Raw genomic sequence first — 27,894 nt, forward strand, 5'->3', positions numbered from 1 at the left:
TGGATTATGAAAACGCCTGTTTCAAACCACAAACCAAAGAATTTAGAATAATTAAAAGTAGTAAATCAAGATGGTTTGTTTATTTTTTTGTTGAGTTTTGAACACATTCTCTGTTATTCGTTGACTCTAATAGCGGCAATGTTGAGAACTGACATTGAAACTGTCAAGAATTTAGTTTTGTTAGTTTTTCTTGTAAACAATAAACCAAATAAAATTTGTATTTGTTTGTGTCTGTCTAGCAGTCACACCTTTTGAAACACACACACAAAAAAAAGTTTTTTCCACAAATTTTTCATAATACTTGAGATTGTGTAAAAATTTTAAGGGTATCCAAAAACCTTTTTTCCACAGATGCATGTGCGATCCCACATTTATCGAACGTGCTTTTAATATGCGCATTTAAAAAGTAAGAATACTGCATTAAAAATAAGGCAATTTAGAAGAAAATTCATGATTATAATCAATTACCATAGGGCATGACCGAACAAAACATGACACAGTATTAAAAAAAGAAAAATACTTATTGTTATTGTAGTGATTTATGAATCTATATCTGTAACCAAATAATCAGAGATGGGAGGTGTTAATCCTGGCATACTTTTGAATAATGTGTAAAAAGCCACTATTCCTGATCCTGCTGACCCCCCACAGTCACCAGTTGGTACAGGCCACAGCGCCGTAGCCCACTATCACCCCCCCCCACCCTCGACAGTTCCCTACAACCCTACCGAGCTTGTCTGACAGAGTGTGCAAGGCAGCGTGTGTGTCTGCATGTGTGCGTGAGACACAGAGAGGCAGCCGAGATGAGTGTGAAGCAGTGAGAGGGAAAACCTAGAAAAAAAAAAAAAACAGCAAAGGCGATCAGAGAGGGGGGAGGGAGTCAGCAAACACAGCAAAAAAAAAAAAAAAAAAAAAGGCAGAGCAGAGGAGAAGAAAGAGAAGAGAAGAGTGAGGAGAGATAAAGGGTGAAGTGAATGTTGCATCTTTGATACTCCTGCTTCCAAAGACAAGAGATGCAATGAACAGATGACCATCCGCTGCACACGCCAGCGTCCTGTCCTGGAGCCTTGACAGGAGAGGACGAGAAGAATCCGCGCGCGCTCAAAGACCCTTCAGCCAGCCCCACATCCCTGGATCATGTCGTCTACCGGGTCAACCAACCACAACAAGCGTCTGGCATGTGAGTAAGAGACAGTGTGCGAGTAACCAGAAATGTAGCTGAAGACAAAGTGGTACAAAGTAGACTCTTAGTTCACGACTTGCACGTCCCGTACAGGCATTTACTCAGCATTCTTGCTGTAATTTAACACTGCATGTTGCCTTCTTTCATTTCTGGGCCGCAATTCATCACATTAATTTCCAGAGCTTATTTCAGCAGATTCTGGGCACAGGAAGTCCTATTGTAAAACCTTGCAGAGGCTGCTAATTCCCTACAACTGGAACAGCTTCACAGTACATGACTCACAACTCATCACTCACAAGAAAAGTATGAACTCCTCCGTGGCACAGGTTTTATTTCACACCAGTTTTTCTTTGATGAGGTTACAAATTAACAATGCCTTAACTTGTCCTTACATGCAGTAACTGTAACAGTAAGAGGTACAACGCGTGTTACACAATTTGCCTCTAAGCCGTGCTTCTAAAAACTGTTCTGTAAGGATTAATTACTTCCCAGTGAAAAACAAGATTTTTTTTTTCATTTCCTTCTGATCCTTTTACATCCCAGTGGAAGCCTGGTGGAATTCTCACTGTCCACAGTAATAATAATAGCCGCGGGTCATTCGTGTTAAGCTAAATTAGCCTGACAGCCTTGACGGTGGTGCGGCACTGTTGATGCCGATGAGCTTTAATCACAGTGAGGGGATAACAACTAGTTCTCAGAGTCTGACTAAGCTAAAGCAACCAGTTCCTCATATAGAAACAGAAAGCGTTTGATGATGCAGACCCGCTTTCCACAGAAACACAGCCTCAATTAAAAAGAGAAGACCTCAGGAGAGCGATAATGTTGTGCTGAATCTGTTTAAAGAGAATAATGTACTTTTTCCTGGCGCTTCTGGCCGCTTTAATGAAATGTGTTAATAGACTACAGGCAGATCAGTACATGTGAGACCAGCGAAAGCCTTGTTTTGATTGACCTAAACGATGAGCAGCACGCATGGCTGGAGGTCATCTTTGCATTTAGCCCTGAGTGAATTGCCTTAATGGCTTTTGGGATGGGAATAGCCCGGGAAGGGAAAATCTGATCATACATTTAGAGAGCGGGTGGTCGGACAAGGTTCGCTATATAATCACAGCTCTGGGACCACGGGAACCTGACACTTACGGGAACCTTAAGTAGACTTCAAGAGAGAGGATGGCGAAGAAGATAAAAGAGGGATTGATCACACATACATTTGTGTAATGTGCTCATGCAATGTATTCCTTAGGTCTGAAGGCTCCAGGTTGCGCTTCCTGCAGCATGACGTAGAGCGGTGGTGGCGGTGTTGCTGTAGTAGAAGGCCGGACAGCATAAATGACCAGTCTTGATTTACTTTCTGCTACATGGCAGGGTGTTTATGGATGGGTGTGCGGGCAGCGAGGGGAGCGGGGGGAGCACGGCAGGGGAGGCTGCGGTGCAGTGATCTCACTCATAAATGATTTATGCTTGATGGACTGGCGTGGCTACAAGGCCAGCAGAAAGTAGCGCTGGGCTCGGTAAATAATAGCAGCGATTCCAAAAAATTACGCGGCTGTAAACTGCTGAGAAACGGGATGGGAGCGTCGTGGAACTCTGCGGGGAATTAGGAGATGGAAGAGGGGAGGGGCGGGGTTTGAGATGGATGGGCTGTCAGATGTGACTGGCCATGCAACTGCTTCACGAGAGCGCTCTCTCTCGCACACGCGTAAACACCCGGGCTGTTTGTTCGCTGTTCGCAGAAAGATGATCATGGGATTTCTTTCCAAGTACCACAAGGGAGTTGAACGCTACACCATGTGAGTCACTGGTTCAATAGGAACGTTTGTTCCCCGCTTCCAGTGCAGAGCCCCGGACTCTTGATGTACGATGCACCGTTAAAATGACAAAGGCCCATGTGCTGAGAGTTGACGCATCCAATAAAAAAGACGGCCGAGATGGTGCGCAAAATTAAAACAATAAGGCGGATGACGTTGAACCTGAATGGTAACATACAGAGTAACAGTGTGGATTATTAGGAACAGGACAGACCACAGGGCCAGACTCTGGAAAAATAGAAGATCAGTAGGATGAAGAGATCATGTGCTACAGCTCAACTGTCACCTCTGGCCCTTAAAGTCCCACCCCCACCCCCGTCTGAAACACGCACATCACCTCTTCCTCTTGCGGTAAATTCCCAGACATTAAGAGGCACTGCTCAAGAGCAAGTAAAAAAAAAAAAGAATGGCTTTCTTGCAGTATTGAAGTCTGTGAAATTGCTTCCAGTCAGCACATTTTCCTTAACACGCAAGAAATGCACGAAAAAAAACGCATGACATCATTACACCGCTGTATTTGTCAAATGCGGCTTAGCTGAGGCAAGCAGACCCAAGTAAAGCCCCAGATCACTGACATTACAGTCCACTGTACGGCTCTATACCAGGAACAATACACAGCGCGCTGTGATTACATAACTGTACTTTCTGCTTTCTTTGAGAAACTTGTTTTCTTTCGTTCCTTCTGCCGCTACCATCTTCCTTCCTTTTTGAATTCCATTCTGTCTCACGCTCTCGGCCGACGTGAAAATCCCGCACGCATTTACACGCACACACTACATACGAGGCAGTGAGATACGTTCATGTCGGCGAACTACAATGCAGTGGGAGTCCAGCGTAGGGTGTGCAGCTCAAGGATTGGACACGCATTATGCAAAAGTAAGACCTAAGTAGTTACAGTTGAGTGTGGGATGAGATGGAGCAAGGATTTCTGGGTAGGGGGCACAGGTCAAGATTCATGGGCTTTCCTAAGACATCTCTAAATTTGAAATAGTGGTGTAAGGGGAATAAAACAAGCCTCTATTTTAAAGGGAGTGGCCTACACCTCCTTTGTTTGGTAAGAAGTGTCAACAAGTTGTTCTCTGATTGGGGCTGACAAGTAACCACTTGTCATTTCTTGAACTGTCAATTTAATGGAGAAGGACAACCCCCCATGTGACGGCGTGACTGTGAAAAGGCACTCTGAAGCCAAATGTGGGCTAACAGTAGTAAGTAGTAGCAGTTATACGAAGTTATTGACTCATTAATTTCTTCACAAATAATGCTCGTTTCCCTATTCATAAGCGGTGGGTGAAACTATGTAATGATGTGGTTTGGTGCTGTGTCGGCATAAAGTTCATGCTTAATCAGTGTGGAAGTAGCACCTTTGAGGCCTGCTACTTCTGTTTTCGTCTACACGCCCTGGTTTAATTTTCATTCTTCAAGTTACTTTCTTAATATCCTGTGGTCAACACTTCCCTAACAAAGCAAAAGTCAGCCAGTTCCTTGTTGGTCGACCCACGTGCGGTAAATCTCTTCCACGTGACTTGCATTTTATGCTTAGTGTCTTGAACAGCAACGGGCGCGTTGTTGAAACTGAAAACATTAAATAAATTTAACGAGCCAAACGGCTTCGCGTTGATCGCTGGTCAATAACCCCCGTTGAAGGGTTGCAAAGGGATTCCCCCGTGGAGGCTGCAGTCTCGAACAGAGCACAATAGCAATGTAACCTTAGCCAGTTTGCATGGAGACCTCCTACACGTCTTACACGGCGCACTGGTAGGAAACTCAGAGGTTATCTGGATGACTCAGCCTTTTACATACATGTTTTTCTCCCACGCAGGGGCAGACAGATGGGGACACGAAGCTGAGCCATTGCGTGTGGGCTGGGCATGGCCACTGGCTATTTTGAGTAATGTAATAAGATTTTTAGATAGATAAGACAATGAGAGAGAAGGCAAGAGAGGGTCACGGAGAAAGAAAGAGTGAGAGACCAACAGGCAAAACTGCAGTTTACGTAAGCTGTGTAGTTTCATCATCATCAAGCCCCATCACGGCTGTAACAGCCTTTAGTGACTGGGAGTGCATTCTTGGTGGATTATTTCTCACAGTTTGTCGTTATATGTATGAGGTGGTAAACAGCTGCTGCCGTGCTAACTTTTTAGGGTAAATATAATAATAATAATAATAAATATCTGTGTTTGTCTGTAATGCGAGCAGATCTGAGCAGATTGCAGCTGAGCGATTCTAGAGTCTATTAGGGGACTTGGCAAAAACTTCCAGTTAACAGCTAACGTTACAGGAAAAAAAAAAAAAAAAAGCATTGTCCAAATAAGAGTAGCCCATTTACCTGCTCTATTACCTTATATAACGACATAAAAAAAGGGCAGACACCATGTGTACTTCAGTAACTGTGCCCGAGTTGACTGGTTATTAACAGTCTCCTAGCTAAGCTAATAAGTCAACTGTCAACTGAGCTGGACACCCTGCTCTGCTAGTAAAATCACGGCAATATAGAGAGCTAGCTTTCAAAAGCATATTTAGCTACTTCAAGGGTCATTATGTTAAATTCAAGTCAATTTTATTTATAGAGCATCAATAACAATACAAATTGTATAGAGATGCTTTATAAAACTGTCCTGAAACGTCCAGAGAGAGCCTGAAGGTGCATGCGACATCGAACGGGGGCTGAGTGCGCCGAGTTGTGTCAGGAAGCTTGTCACTGCTGTGGTTTAAAGTTCATCAGCTCTCGGGGGACCCTGGGGTACCCCTAGTTGTCAAGGCTAGGCAAGTGATTGCATGCCTAACTTTGACAAGCTATCCTCTGAATGTTAGGACACAAATAACAGCAAACTAGCTTGGCTACATGGCTACATTTAAGGGAGATTACAGCATTTGTTAAAACAGTATGTGAAATGTGCAGGTCTAAGTGGTGAAGCAGCTGCTTCTGTGGCAGTTACAGAAAAGTACTTGCTGACTGGAAATAGCTTATCAAGATAATATTAAATAAAATATGCATGTTCTCCCTGTGTATGTGTGGGTTCTCTCCATGGTACTACTACTACGGTTTCCTCCCACCGTCCAAAGACGTTTTTTTTTAGATTAATTGGCGATTCCAAATTGGCCATAGGTTTAGGTGTGCATGGTTTTCTGTCTCTCTGTGTTAGACATGCAACAGACTGGTGACCTGTCCAGGGTGTACCCCGCCTTTCGCCAAATGACGGCTGCAATCCCCCGTGACCCTCCAGACGACGAAGTGGTTACACAAAATGAATGAATATGGGCCGAAATATCAGCCCCAAACTGTGAACAAAAGAATGGTTTCCTGCCTGTACAGACAACATGAATGACAGAATAAAGGAATACGAATTAGTGGATGACAGTGGACACACACCCCTCCAGGGCAGTGGAAGAGTGACTGACAGACTGACTAGCTGGTTCTGAGCTGGATGGATAGATGGAGCAGTCTAGAGATGGAGGCTGCGTACCACACATGTGCTCTGGTGGTTGTTTTTGAACAGGAGAACAAGATCAGAAGCTCGGCATGTGGACGTCGTGAAGTGAACGTTGTCGCTATGCATGCTGGATCCTTCTGCTGGCAACATGTGAACACGTTAGTCATGGAAGACTGTCACGTGTGCTACGAGCACAAGGTGACAAAACGAGCATGAACATGAAATGGCACGAAGCTACAAGCACAAATGCAGTCTATGTGAACACACTCACACCCAGGCATTCGTATGCGCACTCACAAGTACACGCCAAGCCAAAAAAAAATAAAAAATTGTGACATGAGTGAAAGTGTCAGCTCATGGAAGCCAGAGGAAGAATCACTGTGTGTACGGAGGAATATGTAGCACAATTACGCAACCACAGCCTGTCAGCTTGTCAGAGGTCGATGTGTGAGGTAGGCCTAAGGACAGGCTTCTTTTTCATAATGGATAAAACAATATCTCAATTTGCAAAAAAAAAAAAAAAAAAAAAAGATCACTGCCTGTATAATGAATACAGCAACTTCAATCAAATACTATTTTGATCCCACAACTGTGGATGTGAGACATTAATTCAAATCTTCATTGGTTCTCTCGTTGGTGAATTTCAAACTGAACATCTGATCATGAACACTAGAGGTCAGACTACCGTTACTGCACGAGAACAAAACACCTCAATCACGACAGAAAGGAACACAGAGAAGAAAAGAGAAGAAGAAACACTGAGATTTAAATAATGTGACAGCATAATGTTAATATGAGTAAAACTAATTCTTGTTTGAAAGACTCCACATACACTATAGCTGATATCTGATAGCACACGGCAATTTAACGTTTTTAACAGCAATCTGAGTTATAGTACAGTTAGGTCCATAAATATTCGGACAGTGACACAATCTTACTGATTTGGGCTCTGTATGCAACCACATTGGATTTGAGCAATGGAAGAGCAGACTTTCAGGTTTAATTCAATGAAACGTTACGGAATAGCAACCATTTTTAAACCAAGTCTCCTCATTTCAGGGGCTCAAAAGTAATTGGACAAATCAACATTTCTATTAATAAAATGTTCATTTTTTAAGTATTGTTGAGAATCCTTCTCAGACAATGACTGCTTGAAGTCTGGAACCATGGACCTATCACCAAACACTGGGTTTCCTTCTTTTTGATGCTTTGCCAGAACTTTTTTGCAGCAGTCTTCAGTTGTTGGTTGTTTGCGGGTCTTTCTGCCTTCAGTTTTGTCTTAAGCAAGTGAAATGCAGCTTGAGTGGCTTGAGATCTGGTGATTGACTTTGCAGAATATTCCACTTCTTAGCCTTAAAAAACTCCTGGGTTGCTTTTGCTGTATGTTTTGGGTCACTGTCCATTGGTACTGTGAAGCACTGTCCAATACACTTTGAGTTTGAAAATATATCCCCATACACTTGAGAATTCATCTGCTCGCTTCTGTCTTTTGTCACACCGTCAATAAACACTAGTGACGCATTGCCATTGGAGGTGCTGAATGCTCATGCATCACACTGCCATCACCATGTTTTACCATGTTTGTGGTGTGCTTTGGATCGTCGCCTGTTCCAAGCCTTCTGCTACAGGTTGATCTTAGTTTCATCTGTTCTAATAATGATGCCCTAGAATTAGGGTGGTGTCTTTTCATGTTTGTTGACAAAGTCTAATCTGGCCTTTCTATCTTTGAGGCTGATTAATGGTTTGCACCTTGAGGTGATTCCTCTGTATTTAGTCTCACAAAGTCTTCTGTTTATTGTAGACTTAGATACTGACACACTTACTTCTTGGAGAGTGTTCTTGACTTGGTAATAATGTATGCCCAAATGTGTGTGAACGTTACTGAATCATCAATAATTATAGTGATAAGTAAAACCCATCTACAATGCATTAACTTGGAAATCTTTTCAGGTCGCGGTTAGTTGTTATGCGCTCTTGTTTTGTCATGTTTGTTGTTTTATACGGAGCATCAGTCATGTTCGGTTAGACAGATGCATATTGAAAAAAGCCTGACACTAATTGTTTGAGGTGGCCTGACTTGTTCGCATTACCATTTATGCACAGAGCAGCGGGTTCCTGAGAATCCTGCAGTGTGGTTGGACTAAACAACAGATTATGTGTATTACTGACTGTTGACTATAGCTCTGTGAACAAAGAGAACATTGTCTATGAACTAAATCACTGTTCCTCAATGCAAAGAGGAATAAGACAGATCGTTTGCATTTTATTTTTTAGCAGCAATCATCAGAAAATGCTGTTTGGTGCATGTTTTTTTTTTTTTTTTTTTCCCAATAATGAAGAGTAAGAAATTAAGAAAACAAGCAACATCAGTGAAGGTTTGCGTTTTAATTTTTCTGTGTGTGTTTGTGTCTTGCCCTGCCGGTCAGCTGAGACAGACAACTCTCAGAGGGTGCTGGACAACGATTCTGCTCAGCACCTGAAGCTGAGGGAGAGACAGCGCTTTTTCGAGGAGGTCTACCAGCATGACGTGGACAACTACCTGCCCTCTACACACTTGCAGATCGACTGCAGGAAACGTGAGTCCCTGTTATATAAGTGTGTCTAAATACTAAATAACAACCCTCTGCGGGTAAATGAAAAGTGGGTGTGAAGTATTTACGCATTTTTTTTTTTTTTTTGGTAGAATTTAGCCAAAGATTCTTGGCTGTTGAACTGTGACTTACAAAGTGCTCATTATACCGTAAATGATGGTTGAGTTTGTCAGACCTGGCAGCCTCCAGGTAATGTTAACTTCAAAGTGGAGGAAAAAAAAAACACAGATCCACATCACTGATGGATTAATCCAAGCAGAATACTGATGTAGCACTTTGCTGCTTGTGAATATGATTCTGGTGGGGCAAGAGGATATTGATTAACTGGTCAACCACGAGACAACAAACCCAACTCACACTATGTGCCTTAATGCCGTTTTGATCCAGCTCCCATGGGTAGTATCTCATCTATGGAGGTGAACGTGGACGCCCTGGAGCAGATGGACCTGATGGACATATCAGATCAGGAGGCCCTGGATGTGTTCCTCAACTCAGGCTCAGGAGCAGAAGAGGGAGCGCTGGCATCTCCACTACCAGGTGCCCAGTTTGCCTCTGAACCACATTCAAGTCGAATCTTGGGTGAAATAAGTACAGGGGGGAACATTTTGTAATTAGGACATTTTGTACGCGGTTTCAGTACATAAGATGAACACGAATCTCTTCTTTTCAAACTCGCATCATAAAGGCTGTGCCTAGACTTGTAGAAAACGGGGTCTGACTCATCTTTACATACTGCATGCATGCGGCATGCTTTGAGACACCGTGTGGGAAAAAACTACACCATATGAGTTGAGAAAGTGATAGGAGCATTCTGGGTGATAATCTGGGTGCAGTCTAACAGCTTCTAATTACAGAGGGTGAAGAGTACGACGAAGACGAGGAGGATGAAGATGCAGAGGTCGTCTACAGGGAGCGCGCCCCCTTGAAGCGACAACACGAAGTTTACCGCGGCTCACAGTCGCGCATTTCCTCGACGTCATCTGGCTCCAGTGACACCAGCGCAGGTGGAGCCGACACACCTGTGATCCAGTCGGATGACGAGGAGGTCCACGCCGACACGCTGCTGCTGACCTCAGTGCCCCAAACCAGGGACGACGAAACAGAGGAGGAGGATGAGGAGGAACGATGTCATCATAAAGACTGAATCTTACTCCCTTTACTTCTCTAACATTTTTTCTCTGTGTCCCTATTTTTGCATTCCTTTACAGAGAGGTGAAAATCCGCTAGCATGGTTGACCTGGCTGTGACTTGCTGTCTTTTGAAATGCTTTCTTGATGAACTTGCATGTTTCTTTTCAATCTAAGCTTGGATTGTAAGATTTAAAACAAACAAACAAACAAACAAAAAAACTAACCCAATAACATTTTCATCAAATTCAGTATGTGAGTGGAAATAGTTATTAGAAGAAGAATGAGAGGCGCTGTAAATCTGGCTGTTGTTGCTGTTGTGCTGAGCTCCAAAAACAAAAGCTACTCAAGTGCAAAAGAGCGTAAGAAGAGGAATGTAAATCAAACAAAGAAGTTTTACACTGACAACTTTGAAAGGCCTGAAGACGGATAAATAAGCTGGGTGTGTTTGTTTCATTGTTTAGTTCGAAAAAGGGACGTCTCTCTCTCATAGGTAGCTAATGTTGGCAGTGGTAAGACAAGTCCTATTTGCAAATTAGAGAAGTAATTCCACTCCCATGTTCCAACATGTCCTATCATAGGTAAAACATGTTTCATCTCACATCCTGCCGGAGGGAATCCTCCCACTCCTGCCCCTGAACTGTCAGTTTTCCAACAGCTGAAGGAAGAACAGAAAGGACAGAGGATCAATTTCGTATCAAGCGCACATATCTAAAATGAAAGCAAACAGTCTGGGTAATTAAATGTAATTACACTGCTGGCATTTAGTCACCAGTCACTGCCCCTTGATCACCTGTGGCTCCGCTCGAACAGGATTAAAAAGTGCAACAAAACGGTTCGAGAGCAGGCATCAACGTGTGACTAACGAGCGTCTCCAAAACAATCATTTAAATTTTTTTTATGGACCTACGTCTGTGCATGTAGAAACTACTTCCAGCATCACACAATGAGCCGCGTTTGTAAATGCATGGCATGTTGTTCTTGTCGGTGACCACTTAATTTCTTTCTCAATGCCGTGACTAGTGTTGCTTTACCGAACTATGCAGGTGACACCTATATTTAACACAAACACACCCTGCCCTCCATGTGAGATGGAATTTGAGTGTTGGATATTTATGATCACGTGGCGCGTGAGTGACTTCTAATCTCTTGTGTTATGTTTAATGAGTGTTTGTATTGGAGTTGAGGGTGAGGGTGTACCACATTACAGATCAGACCTTTGGCTGTGTTACTGTTTAGAACTGTTATCCATGAGGTATAACCCGTCAAAACAAATAATAAAGAGGGTAGACCTGGTGGGTTTGGTTTCTCGTGTAGTTTTTCTCATTCAGTTGTACTTTTTGCGTAAATCTGACTGATGACAAGCTCATATATGTGACATATTGATAGTTGTTCATGAAGCCCAGCATTGTATCCACCTTTACGTACCCAAATTAGACAACATCATTTCCCCACAGGGAAACTTTGACTGTAAAATCAAGGCCATGCTGCATCTATAAAGACTGGCTGTGCAGTGCGTCGAGCTTTCCAGTTCTACTAGTTAAACAAGTCTGTTTTAGCTTTCTGCTCATGACCCTCGATGCCATTCTGGTCTGTGATACTAGGGTTTTCTTTGCCCTGTATCAAGCGAGGACTGTTGCTGCTCTGGGCGCCGTGAGCCCGCGCTGACAAGCTGCAGGAAGCTGCGCCATATCTGTCACACACTGAGTGATCGGACTGAAACACGCACACCGTGTTTGCACATGTGCACATTTCCATATTCTGACAATATTACAGCGGCATAGATGACTAATGTTAAGTTCAACGAGGCAGACTGATCGCGACTGATACTGCACACTGTACAAATTCAATGGAAAACAAAGACAAAGCGAAGCGATAACACCGGACATGACTGTGCTTGTCACTCTTACACCATGTCATGAGACCATTCAACTGGGACTACCCCGCAAGTTCCAGGTAATTTAAGGGCTCATTCATGGGACAGCGGGACCAGAGTCTGTAACCTACACACGTGGCCCACGGCGAGTGCGAGACGTTTACACTTGTGGGCTCGTCAGTCTCAAACACCAGCTGGCACCGTGTCTTTTTAGCTAGTCGGGTTGATTTTGTTCCTACTTCTCGCTTCATTTTCAACAGTGGCGACTGAAACTTTTGCTGAAACGAAACTTTGCCAAAGAGTCAAACAAAATACTTAAGTGGAAGTGCGCTACTACCGATTTCGACTAGTCTTCAAGTACAAAATCTGGGCATGTTTTGCCCCTGAGGTCAATCTTTTGATGAGTCCTTAGGGTCCAAGACTGTTTGGAAGGACACAGACTACTGGATAATTTCTCTACCTTTTTCCCAGAGTTCCATGCTGTGTCACCGTGTCCATCAAGTGTGAAACATTTAGTTTCCTCTGCCATGCAATTGGTCTGAAAAGAAAGAAAAACGCAATGAAGCCCGTAAAGCTGTGTGTCTTTAACATTTCAGCAGTACCTCTCGTGAACACATTATTTCCCGTGTGGCCCAGATTAGGTCTTTTACAAAGAGGTGTAAAAGTAAATCAGAGACAGCTGTATCATTAGCAAGATAAAGGGTTGGGCTTCGCCTGTGCAGGTTACAGATTTTGTGAACTTGGGCAGTGGCGTGCTCCACGCATAACTGAATTTATTGCTACGCTTTCATGCCTCCATGCAAATACCCATAAATAAGACTGCAAACGGAATCGAGTTTGCGGCAGGGTGCGCGTGTCAGCGAACAACATTTGAAGCGTTGGCAGTGGGAGCACAATGATGTTTCGATGCACAATGAGCATCATAAAGCTGCTGAACTGAACTGCGCCTCTCAATCAGCTTACCCGCGCTGAACTCGACACACCTTTTCCCAATATGTAACAGGGTAAACACGTAGGAAATACATTTTAAAAGCTGAATTCTGATTATGTCCACCAACTTTGCTACGCCTTTTCCCACTGAATAAAACAAAAAAAACTATGAGGGCTCTCCCTTCCTTCACCTCTTTGTCACCCCTCGCTTTTTAATCAATTGGCACTGCCCCATACTAACCCAACCGTCAAACTTAAAACTGGCAAGAGAGCATCAAAAGCTATGCTTGTGTGTGTGTGTGTGTGTTTCCTACACAAGAAGGGCAACCCTTCAGTGTCTCAAAGAAGTTGTCCTCAAACGCTAATTCCACAGAGTTCCTGTAGCCAGACTGAATGATCAGTCCCCATGAGGACGGACCACCTTGTGTTGTGCCCTTTTCAGTAAAAAGCCTGACGTAGCATACCTACCTACCAGACCTACGGAAGAGTATCAGGGCCATTTTTTTTTGTTTTTTCATGAAAAAAGACGGAAGTAGAAAGTAGGTACAACGATACTCCGTGGAAAAGTATTGGGGCTTAATCATTAATTAATATTAAAAATTTTAAATTGTATCGTGATAATTTTTCAGTTACATTGCCGATTTATTATATTGGACCATGGCATAGATAGATAGATAGATAGATAGATAGATAGATAGATAGATAGATAGATAGATAGATAGATAGATAGATAGATAGATAGATAGATAGTCCTTCTTCTTCCGGGCAGCCCTGAATTTTAACTTTTTTCTTCAAGTGCATGACGGGGGAAAAAAAACTACCTCCTCTATTTTTTTTTCTCTCATGAACAGAACTGAGCAGATGCACTTACTAAAACAAACATGGCGTGCCAAAGAAAACAATCTGAAACTGCCCTGGAGCTTAATCGTGAAGGAAGCGTTCCACTGTTCACTGTCCTGACAAATATTTTATCATTGCCTCTCCACGGCACTTGCTGCATGCCAGTGTTCTGTGGTTATAGGTACTGGTTCTGCTGAAACCAAACTTGTGAAACTGTCAAACACATCACAGAACAGATCAGAATGTTTTATCTCTGGAAGGCATCTCATCTCACCTCAGCTCACCTTTTACTGGCGCTTACCCTCAGTAGGGTCGCGGGGGTTGCTGGAGCCCGCCCCAGCGCAAAATAAAATAAAATAAAATAAAATAAATAAGGTGGTCTTTAGCACCGATGCCGCATAGCAAGAAGAAAAGGTGTTGCCTTTGCATTTCTCTCTGTGTCTGCATGTGTTTATCTCCAGGTACTGATTTTAAATTGGCTGCAGGTGTGAGTGTGTGTGTCTGTCTCTCGGTGTTAGCCCCGCGATAGAAGAAAGATCTCGTTTATGTGAGACGGACTCATAAACGCGTTACCCTGTTTGCGTGGATTTTTTCATGTAGTCTCTCTTTTCTCAAGTCACATAAACACAAAGAAGTCAGTGGATGAGTCACTGCCCTTAATCAAACAGAGCCAACAGAGTTCCCTGGAAAAATATGAACCGGGACAGATTAAAGTGACAAGTGTTGCTCCATTAATTGGCACCGTTTACTCGCCTAATTATTCATTTGGGTTTCGTAAAACAACAACATACCAGCAGCTACATTTTTTTACTGTACAGCCGTGTACATGTACATATACATATACACCAATCAGGCATAACATAATGACCACTGACATGAGAAGTGTTTAGCAGAGACCATCCAGTGTTCTGCTGGGAAGCTATTGGACCTGGCCTTCATCTGGTTTAGGAACGACTCAAAAAACATGAACAACAGGACAAGGTGTTGACCTGGCCTCCAGATTCACCAGATCCCAAACTGATCACCCCTCAACCCACAGGACCCAAAGGCCCCCACTAACAACATCCTGTTGCCAGACACCAGTTTATATTCTATAGTACACGAGTGTCAAACGGGCCAAAAGCGGCCCGCCAGATGGTAAAAAAATTACACTGAGGACATTAATTTATTTTTCCAATAAAAGTATCTGCTATTCCAAGGGTTCACACAGTTTTAGTGAGAGTTGTGGATATAACACAAAATTGAGACACAGAATTAAACAGAAACTGTTCATTATTCAGTTGTTCATTATATGTTTTCTAATAGTACAGTTCATTGAGTGCAAACACTCTCAAAATGCATCATACTTCTTTGCACTAAATCAAAGGGAAACATTTGGAGGTGTCGGACTGAATGTGGCCCCTGAACCAAAACGAGTCCGACACTCCTGCTGTAACAGAAGAAGTAATTAGCAGTTGTATTAAGGGTGGGGACCTATCTGTGTCTTATCTGAATATGCTGCATGTAGAACAGGGTGACTAGGAGAAAAAGTATTTCGCTCTGCGTGCCTTTTCTGTTTGTCAAACAAGCTACAGGGGAAGCGCCCTAGCTGGGTGGCATCGAGGAAAAAAATATAATTAGCGTCTTATTAAAACCAATCAATGACCTGGGGTGTGTATCCTTGACTGTCCTTTGTTTAGGATGACATGGAGGAGTTCACATCAAAAGCTAGTTACATAATATCAGAAAAGAAAAAACAAAACAAAAAAGTACGTAAGACAAGAAAACAAGAAAGAAAAAAGTACAAACAGTAACCGAGTGGTTCTTGAAGATTTACCAAATGGCCCATTACCGAGGGCTCTTGTGATCCACAAAAATTTAGGATTTTTGTGGATGACTATTATACAAATAAGTGGGATTAATGTTTAATTAATGAACTAAATTTCAGCTGAAGAATTTCCCTAAGTGTGTATTTTTTCTTTAACTGTACTGAACAGTGGCTGTACACCACTGAATTAGACGTCAAGTACCTCGAGATAAACTGTTTGCCACTCATTAGCCAGAAAAAGGGGACACCAGGATATAACACTGTTAAAAAAAAAAACACTGCTGAAATCACACACATGTGACATGTCTGTTCATTTTCATCCAAGTGTTTTCATACACTGTGAGCGAGTGGAAACTTTTCTGACAATTAAGCAAATAATTGCGATCAGACAATTATTTAACAATTGTTCACTTGTTTATCTCATTTCAGCATAATTCATATGTTTTAAAACTGCAACACAAAGAGAGAACCATTTTAAGCCGTGATCATTACCAGAGGATTACATAACATTTTATTATGTGTAGTTTAGCACTGAACTTCTGGCAACAACTTTGTATTAGCAGGTAATGTAGGCCACACTTAAATAAAAAATGGTAACCTGAGCTATAGAGCCCTGAGGGATGTACACCTGACCTGAACGGTGCACGCGAGCACACTCAGAGAGTTACAGTTCACATTTATATCAGTAGTCACAAACCACTTTTATATACATCAAACTCGTGGGAACGAATATAGACAGCACAGCCCCAGCAGGTTTTGTCCTCCCACAGAAAGCGTGCGTACAAAATTAAAAAAAAAAAAAAAAAGGCCTTAGATATATCACATTTCACGTGCACAGTCAGACGTTAGTTAACTGCAGTGTCAGCCAATCTGCTGCCTGCATGCACTGTGGGCTTGTCCTCTCGGCAGGAATTCTCTAGCTCTCTGTGTCTCCACCTCAGCACTCCCGTGGAGGATATCAAACGGCGTGGACCAAGATGAGGATAATTTCCCTGCTCGTTTTGGTAGGCATAAACTTTTGAATGATCTCTTGTCCGAATAACTTCCGCACGCATAGACCATTTACTGTAGTATCTGTAAATGTAGTTGGGACTTGTAAACCGCGTTGGTAGGCGTATAAAGAAATAAGGCAAAACAAGTTTAACGCATTTGATTGTGGAAATACAGCGTGCGAACTGAGAACTTCACAAAACACCGCGCAGTGCAGTGCCACAACCTCAAGCTTAAAGGGACACATTTTTAAAAAATTACCGGTTGGATTGGTTGGATTGTGATGGATACATGCGATTAACTTAGTTTCACATTCGGAAATAATCAAAACACTGTGGTGCTTTTGATTATTTCATGTCTACTATCGAGATATTTGTATTGCTGTTTAACTTAGTTTATTCCGAAGTAAGACTGCATGGATTATTTACACATTCCTGACACCTTTTGGGTGTGCAGGTGTTTCATTTTACTGTCCCATAAAATCTGCGCTTCATCGTGCCAAACAGACGGTCGGTCGCAAAGATGCACACCCAGACACCCGCACTCAGGCAGACGTAGTAGATGACAGATTTATTGGTGCGGATCATAATAAGGCTCCCTAGGCTCCCTAAGGCTTTCCAGTTTTCAAAGAAATTCAGCGATCTTGCCAGTGATCATATAACTTCTTTGCTTTTCTTTCGGTTTTGGAAACGTTGCCATTTGTTGTTTCCCCACATCTCTCTCCGTTCCTTTGTTGTGACATGTCTCCTGTTAAATATTATAAAAGCATAGTAGTAATAGTAATAATAATAGGTAGGTAGGGGAGGTAGGTAGGGTAGGTGGTGTTCAGCTCACTGAGTAGAGCACCCGCCCCAAGGCTACGGTCCTCTCTGCAGGTAGCCTTTCCTGCATGTCACCCCACCCCATCTCTGCCTCCCTGTTTCCTAAACTTCTCCACTACGCTTTCAAATAAAGGCTAAAAATGCTTAAAAAAATGTACTAAAAAAATAAAAATGTAGACAGGTAGAATATAGGATCTAGAATTTGTGTTGTATTTTTATCATTGACCCATTCGCTCACACAATCACACAACGCAAAGCACTAGGAGAAACTAAATTATAAACTGGGTTCAGTTCCCTTTAACATGCGCCGCTAACTCTCTGGTCTGTGAACAACGCACTCTACCTACCTACCTGCAACCTGCTGTCAACTTTCCACTATTGCCACCTCTTAAAGCCTCAATACACCCAAAATCATCTCACATTATGCACATAATTTGGCACCGACAGCTACCATAATATACATTATGCGTTCAGTAGGTTGAGCGGGTCGGGTTGTACGCAAACCTGAGGGTTAGGCTCTAAAACCCTGATATATGGCAATTAAGTCATGAAAAAGAAATCATGCTTCTTGTTTCTCCCCATAGTCTAAAGACGTGCAGGTTAAACCAATGAAAGTTGCCCTTACATGTGTTTGCTCTAGGCTGCAAAAAAGAAAAGGGAAAGAGTTATGTTGTGTTAAAATACTTTATCAGCATTTTTGGTTATATCCTGAAAAACTAATAGTTTCTTGTTTCCCCGGTGCACATAGGTTGCGTTAGCAGCCGTGGCAGAGTCTTGCAAGCACAAGCACAAAAGACGTGACAAACGGGTAATGTTTGCTCCATGTTTAAAGACGAAACGCCTCCTAAAATGTTCTGACAGGAATTAGAACAAATGTATAATTTGGTCCACATTGTGGCTTCATCTAGGAGGTCTTGGTGCGTTCCAAAAGAAGATGGGTCCTGTCTACAATTGAACTAGAAGAGGAAAAAGAAGGGACATACCCAATGGTGATTTCTCAGGTACGGAAGTCATTTAGTAAATGAAACTGTGAGTCAGTATGTCGGCTCATTATTCTTAGTCTTCAACGATGCAAATCTGATGGCAAAGCTTTGTGTGTTTCATCTAGATGTTTAATGACAAGACCCCAGGGAGAAACCACAAGTTTATGATAAGTGGAGACGGTGTGGCCGAGGGATTGTTCACCATTGACGAAACAACTGGGACTGTCTATGCACATCGACCTGTCGACAGAGAGAAAAAAGAGAGCTACCATGTGAGCTAATGCAACGTTACCAATCCCTCTCGTAATAAATACACTTGCTATTTATTTAAAACAAAGTGTTTAACACAAGTCCGTTGATCCACAGATCACGTTTGACGTCATTGACCGAAACACAAACAAGGACATAGACCGGGAACTAGCGTTTGACGTTGCAGTAAAGGACATAAATGACAATCCCCCTATATTCCATCCAAGTGTGATCATAGCCGACGTAGACGAAAATTCACAACCAGGTGAGTATATAGTTTGGTGCACAGTATGACTCACAGGGTATAATTGATTGATACTAATAAAATGATGAAGAGGGTTAAATCCACAACATTTCTCGTGTTTCATTTTGTCTTTACTTTGTGTGCGTACTCCACGTGTTTCCAGGAGACACCCTACATGTCTGACACCTTTACTCTCCTTGCCTTCCTTTCATCCATTTCTCAGGGTACTTGCCGGCGCAGCTGCTCGCCTTTGACGCAGATCAGAACGATACGGACAACTCCAAGACAACGTTCACTGTGTTGAAACAGAATCCAATAGAGCCCAAGATTGGTCTGCTGAGGCTAAGTGACAGAATGGCCCAACTCACCTTTGAAGGGTGCTTTGACTACGATGTGAGACTCGTCAACTTACTGCATCTACAACAAGCACGCACATGTAGATCTCGCAGTGTAACCTCAACATTTTTCTGTTTCACATGTTTCAGAAAGTGAAGCAGTATGAGGTTATTGTCGAGGCAAAAGATCATGGAACACCGACACTTTCCTCTACTGCCGTTGTTACTCTGAATATACATGACAAAAACAGCCATCCACCGAAGTTCAAGATGAGGGAGGCAAGAATGATTATTATTGTCGTGGTTGTTTTTATTGGTGGTGTAATTATAATTATTAACACTAGCAAAGTTGCTTTTTGCTTCGTCACACAATGTGGAATTTGAAACTTTTCTGCATTTTCAGTACCGAGGCGAGGCCTTTGAACTGACCATCAAAAAAGATGTTTTGAGGGTCTCGGTAGAGGACAAAGACACTCCTAAAACAGACGGCTGGCGTGCTGAGTACTTCTTCATTAAAGGGAATGAGGAAGGGATCTACAAAATTGAAACTGACCCAGATACCAATGAGGGCATTCTGAGCATCGTTAAGGTAACTCTTCTTTACTCAATCAGACAGAATCTTAGATAATTCACTATGGTCCAACCTAAAAGCCCCCAAAACCGCTGTTGTTGTCATTAACATCGACACCATTTTTTTTTCCAGGAGAAGAATTACAAACTAACAACTAATAACACGCTGCAAATCGGAGTGAAAAACGTCGAAGAGTTATTTGTTTGCGGAAAGCCACTGGCTTCACGTCCTAGTAACGACCAGCCCCTAGATACAGTCAACATCACGATGACGATGATCGATGCCAATGACCCTCCGGAGTTTGAGCGGCAAATTGTTGAATTGTACACGAGGGAAGAAGAGAAGCCAGGACAGCTGCTGTTCACTCCAAAAGTTCATGATGTGGACTCAAAAAACATCAGGTAGGGTGTGTACTGTTATTGAACTATGTTTTTCACTGTATTAAACCCTCCAGACTCTGAGGTTACGTGTTTACACTGCTCACGTTGAATCATAACGTGCCTGAAATTCCAGGGATGATCAGAGAGCGTGTCATGTGGCAGAACCTGAAGTCTGGCTCATCTCTCCTTGATATTAGATAATAGAGTGCTGGTAGTAAGGTAGTCAGATTATGGATATTAATACTATAAAAGTTGTGTTTCTTCATTTTCAAATTGATAGTGTTTTATTTACCTAATTTCCCCACAGGGATCAATACAATATCAGTTTAGGTATTTCTCCTTATTATAAACTGGCTACACTGCAACAGGAGATTGTTGGACAATGGACAATGATGCCTTTGGATGATATATTATAAAGACATCGCCATAAGCACAGAGGCTTCCATAAATAAGCTAGCTCGTTATATAGCCACAGGTGAAGTAAAAGTCTGTTTATATACTGAATGAGTTCAGAAATATCAAGAGAGAAAAACAGGATACTTGAGCAAACACAGAAAAACAAATAGTAAGTCATAGTGAAATAAAGCTGAGACTATAGGAGAACTTTCAGGACACTGCTCAGGGTAAAGTCCAGGAAGGTGTAAACGTGGCATACGAGAAAGGGACAAGACGCGTTTTCAGATTTCACGTTTTCACTTAATATGTTTTGCTGCACTCTCCTGCTGTGACCAGATACGAGCTGGTAGAAGATCCAGCTGGCTGGATGAAGATAAACGGCAAAACAGGAGATCTCAGAACAGTCAAGACGTTGGACAGAGAGTCCCCCTACGTTAAAGACAACGTCTACAGGGTCGTCATGGCTGCCATTGATGATGGTATGAAGAAGCTCGACTGCGTTTGTGATTTAAAAAACAAAAAACCTTCAGTAATTACTGAATTACTGAAGCAAGTCTTTTTCTTTTCCTTTTTTTACTTTCAAGGTCAACCTCCAGCCACAAGTACATGCATCATCAACGTCAACTTGAGGGACATCAATGACCACAAGCCTTCTCTGGTCAACGGACACCTCACTCTGTGTGGAAACAAGGATAACAAGGTTGTGGTGTCTGTGGAGGACATGGACGCACATCCTTACGCTGGGCCCTTTAGCTTCTCCCTGGCAGATGATGATCTGAAGGAGCTATGGAAGCTAGAGCCAGCTTTTGGTTAGTACATATCTCTAAACCCTCATTACTTAAGCAAACCATTTCAGTCAAAGAACCACTACAAGCTTTTCTTTACATCCTACGCCAGGTGAAGAAGGTGGGCTCGTGACCCAGAATTCGCTTCCTTATGGTAACTACTCAGTACCCCTGAAGATTCAGGATCAGCAGGGCTCAACGAAAGAAGAGACCCTGGAAGTGACGATCTGCAACTGTGGAGAAGGCGATGTTTGTCTCGCCAAGCAGGGACGCTCAGTAAGCCTCGGACCAGCTGGCATTGGACTGTTAATCGCAGGCTTGCTCTTAATGTTGTGTGAGTATGGGAATTAGTCACACATGTGTAATCTGAACACAGGATAATCAAGACACGGTTTAACATTACAAATTCTGATAATTCCTGGATTTTCGTTAAATTCAATTTGTAAAAGTGAGCTCGCTGGCAAAATTAGGTTTGACCCATTGGCCATTGAGCAACTACAGCAACATCAACAGAGGAGAAAATGCTCTGTCTCTTTCTGTGGACCATTATGGAAAATTATTTTGGAAAGGATACACATGGTAATCAGTGGCAAGAGAGAAAAAAAAAATCACAGTTGAATTGTGCCATAAATTAGACATGTGATTATTGTCAATTTAAAAGAGGGTGCCGTAAGTCACAGTTTGTCATAAAACAGCACATGTGGTAAAATTCGAAAGGCTACACACCCAAACTCATGTGCCTTCATCAAAAAGGAGCGACATCTGACAGGGTGAAGTGTGCCAAAGCTTCGGCCACGAAGAGATTGCACACAACTCTAAATGGCAGTCTTTTAAATTAACACAGCAACTTAACATGTACAATACATATTCTTAATGTCATTTTGATGTGTGTCTGCAGTGCTGGTTTTCGCAGTTGCCTGTGGGTGTGGACCTGAGCCGTTTAAGCAATTGGAGGAGGAAAAGGGCAACGAGACACTTATCAATTACTGTGAGGAAGGAGGGGTCTCTGCAAACCTGGTGGGTTGGTCGTGTTGCGTGTGTATGTGAAATTGAAGCATGTAAAACACTGACCGCATGCTATAGTATACCACTAGACACAACTATTTTTGTTAATTTTCACTTTTTTTTTCTGCAAGGCTGTTCCCAAACTGAGCACAAAGAGCAAAAGAGGAATGTCGGTATTAGATGGCATCAAGCAGGGTTCCTTGAAGGTACACCTCTCCCTTATTTTTTTTTATGTGGTTGACTCTTTAACAGACGAGCATCAGAAGAGAATTCACGTAAACAAAAAGGCGGTTTCATAAAGCGTGTCTGTTAATCCTGCTGAAATGTTTCATGACAGCTATAATCCATTTTTCTTGTGTTACTTTGGCTGTCTTTGTGTTTGACAGATATGTGACGTAAAGGTGTGGCGTCCATGTACATTGTCTGTACTTTTATGACAAAAGGTTACAGGGTTCGTTCAGGATTGTGTAACGACGAGCTCGCCGTAGCTCTACGGCAGCCTTTCAATGTGAGACAGAGGTGTGAGGTAGACGCAGCCTTTGAATGTAAGACAGGGATTTAAACGGAGGGCAACAACACTCAGATTCATCAAATCTGCATTTACCGACTGTTGTCAGTTTTCGATTTAGCTTAAGTGCCACAAATTATCTTTTGTTTGTGTTTTATTTGTGAAGCTAGCAGGAACTGCAGAAAAGTGCCACTGATGTACCGATGAAGTGTTGTAAAGAATTAATTGAATGCTGAATGCTCTGTTTTTTGATTTGTTCCACTCAACTAGACGTCTCAGAGCATCCCAGTGACGGCCTACAACATAGAAAAGTACAACTCAGGGATGAGCACGGTGAGTAGCAGGTTTTAAAATGTTAGCAGTAATATCTAACAGTAACGGGACTTTTTAATTTACAAACAATACATATTTTGGTTACTGTCTCATTCAGATTTGGTGGAAGAAGTAGGGGTGCCGTCCTCTGTTAAACCCTGATTTATTTATAGGCTTTATATCCTCCGCAGATGAACTCGGGCTTTGATCATAGAGGGAGCGTCATGAGCCACGGCATGCAGGGAGTGGTGAGTGATAATGCCAGTATAGCAATCATTTAGCTGCCTCGGTTTTATCAGCAACTATTTTCTTACGCCACGACACCTGTCAGATCCACTACTCTAAACAGGTGTGTGTTGAGTGTGCACACTTCCCCCTCACATCCACAAGAGGGCGCCGGAGTCTGTATTTTAAGAAGATCCATAAGCGGCAAAGTTCACCTCATCTGTGTGCGAGTTATTGTTTCGGATTGGCTGAAATATTTCACTTTGAGAAGCGTAATCTCACATTTATTGTCTCATTCAGATTTGGTGGAAGAAGTAGGGGTGTTGTCCTCTGTTAAACCCTGATTTATTTATAGGCTTTATATCCTCTGCAGATGAGCTCCATGGGCTTTGATCGTAGAGGGAGCGTCATGAGCCACGGCATGCAGGGACCGGTGAGTGATAATGCCAGTATAGCAATCCTGTAGCTGCCTCGGTTTTATAAACAACTATTTTCTTACGCCACGACACCTGTCAGATCCACTACTCTGAACAGGCGCGAGTTGAGTGTGCACACTTCCCCCTCATATCCACAAGAGGGCGCCAGAGTCTGTATTTTAAGAAGATCCATAAGCGGCAAAGTTCACTTCATCTGTGTGCGAGTTATTTCCCTTTGAGAAGCGTAATTTCACATTTGCCGTTGGTGGGCTGAGTCACAGCCAAACTGAACAGGGGATTCCACAATGCTCGGCGTTTATTGCACACTACATCATACCTTCCCATGACCGGTTGTACAGCTGCTAATTATTCATACATTTACAACATGGAGGCCACATGAAACTCGAAGGTCACAGTATGCTGAGAAAGCAAAAAGAAAAGCAGAACATGCTTATGGTAACAATGCTGCTCAACTAAAATAAGAAAACGCAGCGCAGTCTGCTGGCGCTGCTACTCCCGTGTCTAGGCAACACGTCATAAAGGTGCATTTCCTAATTTCAACTGTAACAACGTGAAATATGAAACGTGTTTGGTAATATTTCTTTTAATTTATGGAACTTGTCTGCACATCAACATTCAGAAGTTTAAAAGTTTAAAAAGTGGTGACTGAACTAAACACTGTGTTTATTTTCTTTAGAACTACACAATGTCATCAAACAACACAAACCACAATTGGGTAAGTAGAGATTGTTTTTAAAATTGTTTAAACAGATAAATAAATGTGGATTAACTCACTTAGGCCATTAGTGGTACTGCTGGATTTTATCCGATAAAACAGGGCCAGTATCGCAAATAGATCTACCGATGTCAATACTTGATGCATCCTCAGTCTGAATAATCTAAATCTGAATTAATCTTTATGACCTTTAAGTGTTTTTGTGCTTTGACTTTTGAATGAGTGATCAGTTAAAATCCAATACAGAAACTGGGCAAAAAATTAAATAGGAAGTACTTGGCCGAGTGTTCAGAGTCGTCACTTCTTTGTGTTTTTTTCTTAAATAAACAAAGTGCACAAAATTATCACTTCACAACAAATATTAAAAAAAAAAAAAAAAACAGATAAAATATAAAGCTTAAGAAACAGAGTGTAAATTTTGCACTAGGAAGCCCATGGATTTACATGTTTTAGGATTAAAAACCGACAGTCCTCTTTTCTTCCAGCGGGGCTCATCAAATTACCAGCGTTCTCGAAGCATGTATGGAACCGATCGCATTGGAGATTACCTTCAAGGGGTAAGGAGATCTGACTGCTCTAGTGACCAATAAAGTTCAAATTTGTAGCATAAATACGAATTCAATCACTTGGGTCACGAAGGCGGTCGAATGTCTTGATCGATATATTTTCTTTGACCTCTTTTTTTGACAAACTGATTTATTTAGTTGCTTTATCTATTTATTTTTGCCTAAATCCCACAGAGACTTTTGGCGGCTGCTGGCAATAATGGAAGCCACGACACGCACCTGCCTTACATATATGCCGACGAGGGGGAGGGCAGCGTTTGCCTGACGCTTGACCAGCTGTCAGTCAGCAACCTGGGAGACGATTTGCAGTTTCTCGATAATTTGGGGCCAAAGTTCAAGACACTGGGAAACATCTGTCAACAGGATATTCAACCAAAGACCGTAAAGCTTTAAAGGGCACTGCTGGAATGTAACTTTTGTTTAATATTTTTTTTTTTTTTTTTTTTACCTAGTTTGCACTTATTTGAGTGGATCTTTAGAGGGATGATATACCGCAATGGCTGGATTTTGTACTTACGCAGTGTGGACCAAAACAACATGCTTTTTTTTAGCAACACATTGAGTGCTGGCATCTAACCATGAAACAGGGATTATTTAAAAGTAGCTTTACTTTGCTTGCTTGAAGATGGAATGATTGCACTTTACTAACCGTCATGCTCGGGGGATTTTGATTTGCAGCACGCTGGCAGTTATTAGGTGTGTCTGCTTGTTTTGCTCAAACCAAAGGGTGTGATGCCACTCTTAGAAACTTTAAATATCTGTTGCTAATGATCTGGTGATGCAGGGAGCGCAGCATTCAATGTTCATGTGTTCATGATGTTTTGTATTCTTTTGTTTATTTTTGTATTCTTTTTTATTTCAGGAGAAAAATGATGTTGCACTACATATGTATATCTATATCTATATCTTAGTAGTATATGTTGTCCATATGTTGTCACATGTCCTTCCAAGGGAAAACTAAGTATGGATTTATTGGAATTACACTAAAAAACAGGGAAACTAACATTTTGTTTTGTACCACTGTATAATGAATTACGCACTGGTACAAGTAGCAGCCTGAACCCTAATGACTCCATCACCTTATCAGAAAGGTCGAAAGTAAAGCTGGGTTGTCTGTTTTCTTTCCCAGCCTGTTGTTCCGGTGATAACGCCATTCTAACACACGGCAGAGGAATTTTCTTAGACATACAGCATGTCAGGAGCTTCACTTTGTGCTGCATCTATGAGCTTCTGATGAAAGACATGAACGCCCTTAACCCTTTCTGCAGATGTGACCAAACATGTTTTGTTTTGATGTGAACGTAGATGGGAGGAGAGGTGTGGTGTTGTTGTTGGTGGCCATTGGGTAGCAAAGACCAATTTGCATTAGCAGTACTGCTAGGCTTGATATCGATCCGATACAACGGGGCCAGTATCGCCAATACCGATATCGATACTTGATGCATCCTCAATCTGGATCAATCTAAATCTGAATGAATTTTCATGACCTTTAAGTGTTTTTGTGTTTTGCCTTTTGGATGAGTGATCAGTTAAAATCCAGTACAGAAATTTGTAAATAGGAAATACTTGGCCAAGTGTTTAGAGCCTTCACTTCTTTGTTTTTGTTCTAAAATAGTGTACAAAATTATCACTTCACAACAAATATATAAATATAGAAAAAATTGATTTTCTATTTAATTTCTTTTTTCCATGATTTTTCATATGGGTATATAAGTTGGTTTTGTTAGCAGTTTTTCCTTTTTTTTTTTTTTTATAAATAGTACAATTTGCTGTCATTTCATTTTGACTTTGTGTAAGAGAGAAAAGTTATTGGGACATTATTTTAAAAATTACCACATATGCATTTCCACTGACAAAAAAGTATTTCATTTAAGAAAAAAATAAAATGAATAATGCAGCTGTGTAACTGTACTTACCTTTCAATAACTGAGTAATATTCAAACTTTCACTTTCACTGAAATAACTTGACAAAAATAATAATAAATAAAAATGTAGTGAAAATTAACTAATGAAAATCTGACATTGCTTTTGAATTGCGGTTCAAGCAAATAATTAAAAAACAAATAATAATAATGTTGAAACTGGCCTGGACAAAAAGGATGGTGTCCTTAACCTAATATTTTTGAATGTTTTTGAATTTTCACTACATTTTTTATTTGTTATTACTTTTATTGAGTTTCAAATTATTTCAGTGACCATCCTGGGTTTTTCTTTATTTTCACACAAGGGCCAACAATTTTGTCCACGTGTGTACCAGGCTTCAACAGAAGCGACTTCATTAATTATTAATTCATTCCAAATAAATCTCTGTTGTTCTTGAAGGATTTTTGTGGCATCTTTCTGGTTGCATGCTGTGAGAAAACCCACGGGCCATGAGCTGATACCTACCAATAGGATCTCGCAGATGACAGCGTTGCTCATGTGAGGCCATTGAAAAGAAATTTCCAAAGAAGCAGAGGAAGACGAACAGGAGGAGGACGAGGTGCGCCTTTGTCTGTCAAGAGGTGCTCCCCACATTTGACAATGCTTTTGCTATTTTGTTTGGTCTATGAGGCGCTAGTACTTTGGGTAAAATGTTTGGTCTAATGGACAAGGAGAGAAAGTGAAATGTAAAGAAGGAATTAATTAAAATTACAATGAAACGGCAACATTTTTTTATAGCTACAATAAAGTGCGTATAACACAGTTTCCACGAATAACCATCATAATGCACAAGGCTGACCAAACACCAGCCGGTACACAAAATGCTTAACAATAACCACACAAATGCTTTGATGTT

General features: G+C 41.7%; 2 protein-coding genes across 3 annotated transcripts; both read left to right on the forward strand.

The window, feature by feature from the left end:
• The first annotated feature begins 721 nt into the window (after positions 1-721).
• Positions 722-11,453, forward strand: LOC125023205 (dysbindin-like). Its single transcript, XM_047610309.1, has 4 exons — positions 722-1,180; positions 8,849-8,998; positions 9,401-9,550; positions 9,868-11,453. The coding sequence occupies exons 1-4, from the start codon at positions 1,138-1,140 to the stop codon at positions 10,155-10,157; spliced, it is 633 nt and encodes a 210-aa protein (XP_047466265.1). The 5' UTR covers positions 722-1,137; the 3' UTR covers positions 10,158-11,453.
• Positions 11,454-16,188: 4,735 nt separating this feature from the next.
• cdh26.1 (cadherin 26, tandem duplicate 1) lies at positions 16,189-27,436 on the forward strand. 2 transcript variants are annotated; one of them, XM_047610285.1, is made up of 20 exons: positions 16,413-16,597; positions 18,153-18,212; positions 18,313-18,405; positions 18,513-18,659; positions 18,754-18,901; positions 19,104-19,273; positions 19,366-19,494; positions 19,619-19,804; positions 19,919-20,187; positions 20,899-21,041; positions 21,147-21,371; positions 21,460-21,681; positions 22,246-22,364; positions 22,484-22,558; positions 23,131-23,193; positions 23,364-23,420; positions 23,771-23,830; positions 24,511-24,549; positions 25,035-25,106; positions 25,290-27,436. In XM_047610285.1, exons 1-20 carry the CDS (start codon positions 16,571-16,573, stop codon positions 25,506-25,508), a joined length of 2,523 nt encoding a protein of 840 aa, XP_047466241.1. In that variant the 5' UTR covers positions 16,413-16,570; the 3' UTR covers positions 25,509-27,436. The 2 variants fall into 2 exon arrangements, with proteins under 2 accessions (XP_047466252.1, XP_047466241.1); XM_047610296.1 differs by lacking the exon at positions 23,771-23,830 and having other exon boundaries at positions 16,189-16,597.
• The last annotated feature ends 458 nt before the right edge of the window (positions 27,437-27,894 follow it).

This window comes from Mugil cephalus, chromosome 1, assembly GCF_022458985.1.
Source record: "Mugil cephalus isolate CIBA_MC_2020 chromosome 1, CIBA_Mcephalus_1.1, whole genome shotgun sequence".
Taxonomy (NCBI): Eukaryota; Metazoa; Chordata; class Actinopteri; order Mugiliformes; family Mugilidae; genus Mugil; species Mugil cephalus.

Bases quoted from the DNA above. Each gene is read 5' to 3' on its own strand.
- LOC125023205 (XM_047610309.1), top strand. From the start codon at position 1,138: ATGTCGTCTACCGGGTCAACCAACCACAACAAGCGTCTGGCAT. The intron at 8,999-9,400 runs GTGAGTCCCTGT...GTTTTGATCCAG, and splicing joins GCAGATCGACTGCAGGAAAC to CTCCCATGGGTAGTATCTCA. The intron at 9,551-9,867 runs GTGCCCAGTTTG...TTCTAATTACAG, and splicing joins GCTGGCATCTCCACTACCAG to AGGGTGAAGAGTACGACGAA.
- cdh26.1 (XM_047610285.1), top strand. From the start codon at position 16,571: ATGAGGATAATTTCCCTGCTCGTTTTG. The intron at 18,406-18,512 runs GTACGGAAGTCA...TGTTTCATCTAG, and splicing joins ACCCAATGGTGATTTCTCAG to ATGTTTAATGACAAGACCCC. The intron at 22,559-23,130 runs GTACACCTCTCC...CCACTCAACTAG, and splicing joins TCAAGCAGGGTTCCTTGAAG to ACGTCTCAGAGCATCCCAGT.